This window comes from Pseudochaenichthys georgianus, chromosome 3 (assembly GCF_902827115.2).
Source record: "Pseudochaenichthys georgianus chromosome 3, fPseGeo1.2, whole genome shotgun sequence".
NCBI lineage: Eukaryota > Metazoa > Chordata > Actinopteri > Perciformes > Channichthyidae > Pseudochaenichthys > Pseudochaenichthys georgianus.
This window is the reverse complement of record NC_047505.1, coordinates 10,721,274-10,728,684: the sequence shown is the minus strand read 5'-3', so window position 1 is coordinate 10,728,684 and position 7,411 is coordinate 10,721,274. Positions and strand designations below refer to the sequence as shown.

The window sequence follows — 7,411 nt, the reverse complement described above, 5'->3', positions numbered from 1 at the left end:
GGTGTGGATTTGGTAAATGACAGAAACATATTTAGAAGCTTTAAATGGACAGTGAAAATAACATGTGTATTCTAAGCTGTTTGTATGTTTTTAGGTAACCTACGCCACCTATCCGATATGTATACAAATACAAGTCTCTTTACATGTAACTGACCACTTGGATTAGCTGTCATCTGCTGCCCCCTAGTGTTGAACATCAAAATAACATGCTGGGGTGCAATTTAATTTAAATGTCTTACTGTTTTGTTTGTCATACATTTCCCAATTTGACTTTCATACCCACACATATCTTGAATCCTTTTTTATTTGCTTGTATTCATACAGAATAAATCAACCAAATATCAACCTTTTGAAGTGAATTGTGTTGCTATAGGAAAGGCAGTGCTGGCATACGGAAATAATATCAAACAGCAGACATATGATGTTTTGACACACACAAAACCATTTCAGTCAGCACAGAATTAGCTACCGTAAATGTCGCAATGCGACACAGAGATGACACTTTTTATGAGGCAGGCCAGAGAAACCCTTAATCCCATTGGTCCATTAATCCCTTCGACAGCAACACAATATTATTGTCTATATTGATGATTACATTTATTGTTTTCATTTGAAATAACTTGGTGAGAAAAAAGCCCCCATCATGGCTACCTGAACTAAGTGACATCCTCATCATCGATTATGAGCAACAGGCAAGGGAACAAAAAGGTTTTAATCTCACTAAGATATAAAACAGAGAAACTTCAAATTCTCATATTTGAGACAGCATAATCAGCCATGTTGTGTCTTGATACATGATTATCAAAATGGCAAAGTGCATTATGGGAATGTCACAGAAAGTTGTGTGTTAGAGAACTGACTCCTTCTCTTCCTGATGTGGGCTTTGGGTGGTTTAAGATGTGCTTGGTCTTACTGGCTCCAAAAATATATTGTATAGTTATTGAAATAGTTTTAAAGTATGTTAAATGATCACATCATAACGGAAGCAGCATACTGGTGTATCAAACTGCCTTTAAGAGGCAGGAAAAAAGAGCACTTAAATGTCTGTACCTGCATATTTTGTGTGTCCAGCTCTTATTTACAAACATTTGTTTTGGAATGTACAAAATGTAGTGTAACATTTTCAGTATGTTATATTCTAGACATATATAAAACACATTCCAATTGTTGAAGCTATGTAGCCCCTCTCTATCCCTGTGGGTCCCGCCTCCCCTCTTGCCCCCCTCTCTAAAACACCCCAGGAATGAGTCGGCGCGGCACAACATCAGTGTAACGCTTCCAATCCTTTCCGTACTTGCTGCTGCAGCGGTGCTCGTCGCGCACACAGCGGTGCACCAGCAGGATGGTCATGTAAACGATGTAGAAGTACGGGAGGATGTGTCCGAAGCCGCAGGCGGCACAGTAAGCCAGGGAGCCCATCAGGTCCCCGGTGTAGTTGAGGTGCCGGGCCATCCCCCAGAAACCTGAGGTCATCAGTTTGCTGCGGTGGAGGCCGCCGTCACCGGAGTTGTACGAGCACTCGATGTACGTTGGCTTACTGCCCCAGATGGAACAGGAGCCCTCTGTGCGGCGGAACAGATCCTTCTGGTGGTTGGTGGAGCGGAAAATGTAATACCCAACGAGGCCGAGCAACAGCACGGCGAGGGCATGGGCGCTGGAGAGCTGCACCGGGTGGTACACCAGGTACAGACCCTGCAGAGCATTCATCACATTAATGTACACTTATTGGTGCTGTTATACATTTGAGAGCAACACTAATGATTGGTTGAATGACAAGTATTTGATAAGGGATGGCATTAAGACATAGGATTTAAGTTCAATATAAATTAGTACAGTCTTGTATTTTACTTTCAACTTGACTTTAGGGCTTCCCAATGGGTAGGCCCCCTGGTGTACCGGCTAAGTAATAACAGCTTGGCAGTAGCCTTGGCTGGAGAAAAAAAACCTTGTATGCAGCAAATTCATCCAAATAGATATTATGTTTAACCATATCTTTGAAACTAATATGCACTAGATGAAATAAAATGCATATTTCAACTGTACTTTTAATGTTATTAACAACTAACTGTTATTACTGTACAGTGTGTATTGTATGGGCAACCCTTATATTTTAGATTCAAATCAAGATTTATTTTTTGAAGAAATATTTGGATTATTAAATGCATTGTTATTGTAAAAGGTAAGTGATTATCATGTTCACATGCATTTCTAATGGCTGTAGCCGTTCAAATCATGTCTCTTGATCCTTTACAAAGGGTGGATCCCATTAGGTTTGCTGCCAATCATTAGTCCTCATGGTGTGATGTGTTGGTGTCAGGGAAGACCCACATAACTAAAACAACGGTGTTTACACATGAAGCCACTAAGGACCAGTCTTTTCATATTCATGACATAATTGTTACTATGCATTTTCAACATGTGTTTGTTACCTGCAGTGTGTAGAGGTATGGCAGCCACACACAGTCTCCCCAACCCAGATACCATCCGAAGTGGTCGTGGCAGATATCAATAGTCTTCAGGTACCACGCCTCATTCCAGAAGAAATCCAATACATAGAGGGCCTACAAAAACACAAAAAGACACAACTTGCTTTTACTACAATGACTCAACAAGCAGTGTTTACTCAAACTGTAGCTTAAGACCCCATTTACACGGGAACGCAAACGAAACGCAACGCAAACGAACCGAATACGATATCAAAAAAGTCTTCCGTTCACACGACACCGCTCGAAAGCGCTGGAGACGCTGGAGTACATATGCCGGGCCTGTAAGTGGCGCTGTACTTCCGCCACAAAATACACCAAAAGCAGCGAAGAAGACCCCCGAGCATGGTTGCCATGGTGGCCTGGTTGCCTTTTTGTTTATTCTACATCTTCTTCTACTGACAGTATCTACTGCTACAGCAGTGAGCAGCAGAGGTGGGGAGAGGCGGGGCTATGGCTTCATCGTTATCAGAAAAGTATCGTATAGGACGTACACACGGAGCCGTTTGCCCCCCCAGAGCGTTCCGTTGGCAGATCTATCCTCCTTAGGAGCCGTTATCGTTTGCGGGGTCCGTTTCCACGTTTCCGTTACGGCCTCGTGTGAAAGAACGGGCTATACGGAAGAGAAAAGTAGTGGATACAACCGTTTGTGTTCTCGTGTAAACACCACCTAAGAGTCAAGAACTCTAAACTTAAATATAAACACACACAACTAAACAGGTCGGAGAAGTTGAGTTCTTCCTAGTCCGTTTCTACATCGTGGTGTGATTTCAGTTTGCAGGCGTCTGCTTCCACATGTCTGCTCAGGGTCATCAAAGCAATTGGTATTCGTCCTTACCTGCAGGACGTTGACCAGGATCATGGAGTTGGTCACGTGACCGTACAGTTCTTGCTGCTTGGCCATGTATGACAGATTGATCAGAGTCCAGGCTACGATGCCGGGCCGGCCGTTGAAGAAAAGCTTGAAGTCGAACCACTTCCCGACGCGTGGGTTGAACTCGATGCCCATCATGTAGTTGTAGAAGACGTTCCCCGTGAACTTGCTGCAGAATCACAAAGAAAAGATCTTGATAAGCACTGTGAAGATTATGAAAACAATTGTAGAAAATGTAGAACATTAATGCTATCTACAGTATGGCCGCTCATATTCACAGAGAAATAATGATTTATATTATATAATAGACTGCTTTATATTATATATCAATCGATATTTATATAGCCCAATATCACAAATGTTACATTTGTCTCAGTGGACTTCAGTTTGTACAGAATATAATGAAGACTACAAGTCTTCACTAGTACATTACTACACATATTAATGTTTATATTAAGATGTAGTAGCAGTAGCCCTTAGGCTTGGCAGCAAGGGTGCCATCCCCTTATCATTGTGTATTATGTGTATCAATAATTGTATTTTAAATAACGGGTAGGCTATAGCTAGGGCTGGCTCAGGGTTGCCTTGAACATCCCCCTGGGTGCTATACTTTATTGCATTTCATTTAATATGATTTCCCTTTAGTCGTATTTTACATTCACATTAGCATTTTGTCCGTTGGATTTTCTATGCTGTAATGCTATTATGTTTTTTCTGTACAAGCTGCAAAGCCACCTGAGACAAGTGTATGTTGTGATTTTAAATCAAACTTGAATGTGATCAGTACTCACCAGTCCTCAGCGCACGTGGGGAAAAGGTAGGCCTTTGTGAAAGCATAGGTGGACACGGCGTAGCCCAGTATGTTGGCACACCACATCAGAGGGATCCAGTTGTCAAAGATGATGGTGGGGGAAAACCAGTGGAAGTAGTGGGCGTTGGCGAACCACAGAGCATGAGTGATCAGCCAGCACTGCAGCCCGTTCACCTCATACTTGTTAATCACGCCTTAAAACACAGGAGATCAGGTTTTAACATTCCATTTTGTTGTTTGTTACAAATTTGTATTAAAGTAAAAGTGGATTAACACATTATTTTACATGGCTTAGTTGAATACTCAATTCTGATTGGTCGATTTGGACAATAGGTCTGCTCTTTTTCAATAACAGACCGCTGCTAATTACGCTGTGATCAAGTAACTATGTGCAGTGATATCACTCCGCAGTAAGAAGTCCGGTCAATTTAACTTCAGCTGAGTCCCAAAAGATATTGGTTTTCCTTCATCAGAATATTCTGCGAAATATTTTTTGATTATTTATTTGTATTATTGTGGAGAGCATGCAGTCTACAGCAGACCATGTTTTTCTTAGCGGAAGCATCACATTTAAATGAATACAATTGTGTTAAATCAATATCCTGCTTTATAATATTGATTTATTTAGTTAGTGGCCATAGACTTCTATGTATAGTACATGTAAGTGTGTACGTAATTACCAGCAGGCGTCCGTGCTCCGTCCTGCACTCCACCGACATAGCCAGGAATAAGCTTGTGTGTCATGTCAGGAACACACATATACAGGAACACCTACGGGAGGAACACACACCCTGCTTTAACACTACTTGCCAAGACGCCTCCCTGTTTAGCAAGAGCTGGAATGGACCCATTATGCAATGTCATTCGTTGTGCTTCTTCTTCTTCTTCTTCTTCTTCTTCTTCTTCTTCTTACCTGGAAGGACACCCAGATGGCGTAGATCTTTGCAGCTGACCAGGTGAAGGAGGGAGCTCGGGACCAGATGGAGAGCAGGGTGGTCTCTCCTTGGTATAAGTCGATCAGAGGCTGGCTGACGGAGCACTGGTACTGATCACAGGCCATCACAAAGTAGAAGACAATGAAAGGGGCGAAGCAGAGGAGGCCTATCACCCCGCTCAAGGAAAACCAGTCCACCTCCCTGAGGATGAATCACATGTGAACACACATTTAAGTTTGGGCTGGGAGACAAAGAACATATTCAGAAATATACGGTATACTTTATTGTCCCCGTAAGGACATTTGTTCTGGACTCCGTCCCACAGTTCCGCATACATGTACATATACAAACATAGTGGACATTAAGAGACATACACATATCATCAGTCATGCACCTTTTGATAAACACAATACACAGACGTGACGTGATGTTGTTGTTTCAGTATTACCAGAACAAGTCAAATGGAGTGTTGGAAGATGAGACTACAACATCAAAACAACAATAATAACTAGAAGAAAAAATGAATGCTGTAAACTGTGTACATTTGTTGCTGAATTTAGCTGAAAATGCAGATAAAGCTATTAGCTATTAGTTGATTTAAAAATGGTAGTAGATTGTGATTTCAGTACAGTTTAATTAATTGTTCAGACCTAGTTTAAATGGTATATGGACTGCATTTATATTGCGCTTTGAGGTCTTTCCGACCCCTTATAGCAGCTTTACATATACATTACATAGTCAGCACTCACCCACATTCATACAGAGAGGGGATGCCATACAGGGGGCCTCTGCTCAGCGAGACTAACACACTCACACACCGTCCATGCCATTGGAAGCAATTTGAGGTTAAGTGTCTTGCCCAAGGACACATCAACATGTTGACAGCAGGGGTTGGAGATCAAACCAACGACCTTCCAATGGAGGACGACACTCCACCTCCTGAGCCACATAGACTTGTGATAAAGTAAATTATTTAAGAAAATTGCCTATTGCGACCTGTGACATAACATCGTCTCACCATGCTCTCCCCCACTGTGCAGGCTGCCCCTCATTTTCACTGGACTTCCCATTGGCACCGTGCTGGGCTCTTCTCCTGGTGGCTTCCATGGCCACGGAACCTTTCATTACTGGGGAGGGGTCAGGTTATCAGGTTAGAATCAGATATCCAGTGGCATGCTGTACTTTGTACTTCTGTCTTTCGAAGAACATACAGTTGCATTCACCAAATAAAATATGTAGGTAATGGCACCAATGACAAGGGGACAAAATATGCTATTTTATACATTTCACAAATAATTTGCCTTTTTGTCTGTACTCTTTTAAGAAGTGTTTCAATGTGAACATGCCATGAAAGGACAAACAACACGTTCCACAAGCCAAACATTAACAAACAGATCTGAGGTAATTGGGAATTAAAGTTCATGTCCATGGAGATGTGGCATGTACCATAAAGTAAATAAATAAAGCTAACTGCTCTCTGGTCAGCTACACCCGCGCACGCGCACACAGAATCGAGACTCTCGATATGCATCATTACCTTTGCTCTAGACTAGAGCAAAGGTAATGATGCCTGTACTTCATGTATGTCATACATATGCGCACAGAAACAATATTACTATCATTTAATAACTATGTTGCATGAAGAGACTCTCTGTTTGTCCAACATGTCAGTGTTAGCATGTTAACAGCAGCTTGTCACACAGGCAAGTGGGAAGAGGGAGGAGGCGACCCAGCATTTCAGAACGACATAACAAATAAAACCGTTTACCTCTTTTTTGTGTGAAATACAAATCTTTATCTTTCGCACACGCGCCCCTTCTCTGACGAAGTAAACGGAAATAACTAGGTTAAACGCTCAGTACTCATGTGTATCTTTAACGGTGCTATTTAAATAAACACAGAGGTAGTGCACATGCATTAACCGTAAACACAAGTTGTAGACCTACCAGGTTAAAAATCCCGTAAGAGGTGCACTAATGTACCGTATGTCACTCACCGGTAGACAGGCCGACAGAGGCGGAGGCAGGCTGCTCTTCCAGGTGCAGGCTATCATGGAACCGCTGGAACAAAACTCACCGTAAGGCTAGAGGCTCCGCCCATAAGACCACTATTTATTAAAATGTAACCAATGATATCCGTGCAAAGGCGGGCCTGGGAAGTGAGGTGGACTCTGATTGGGCAGTACTAACTGGAGCCACCAGCTCCTGACAAAGACACCAGTGGTGGAATCATTTAGTAAACAATGAAAATGGAAACATTATGAAATAGCTGTCATAGTATCTTTGCCAAACACTGTCCTTTGGCACCC

At 42.2% G+C, this 7,411-nt stretch overlaps 1 protein-coding gene across 2 annotated transcripts; it reads right to left on the bottom strand.

Moving 5' to 3' along the window:
• Nucleotides 1-286: 286 nt before the first annotated feature.
• dhcr7 (7-dehydrocholesterol reductase) lies at nt 287-7,187 on the bottom strand. 2 transcript variants are annotated; one of them, XM_034077418.1, is made up of 8 exons: nt 7,100-7,187; nt 6,122-6,230; nt 5,082-5,304; nt 4,849-4,939; nt 4,149-4,362; nt 3,322-3,526; nt 2,430-2,561; nt 287-1,692 (listed from the first exon to the last, which is right to left on the bottom strand). In XM_034077418.1, exons 2-8 carry the CDS (start codon nt 6,226-6,228, stop codon nt 1,228-1,230), a joined length of 1,437 nt encoding a protein of 478 aa, XP_033933309.1. In that variant the 5' UTR covers nt 6,229-6,230; nt 7,100-7,187; the 3' UTR covers nt 287-1,227. The 2 variants fall into 2 exon arrangements, with proteins under 2 accessions (XP_033933309.1, XP_033933313.1); XM_034077422.2 differs by having other exon boundaries at nt 7,050-7,140.
• Nucleotides 7,188-7,411: the final 224 nt, after the last annotated feature.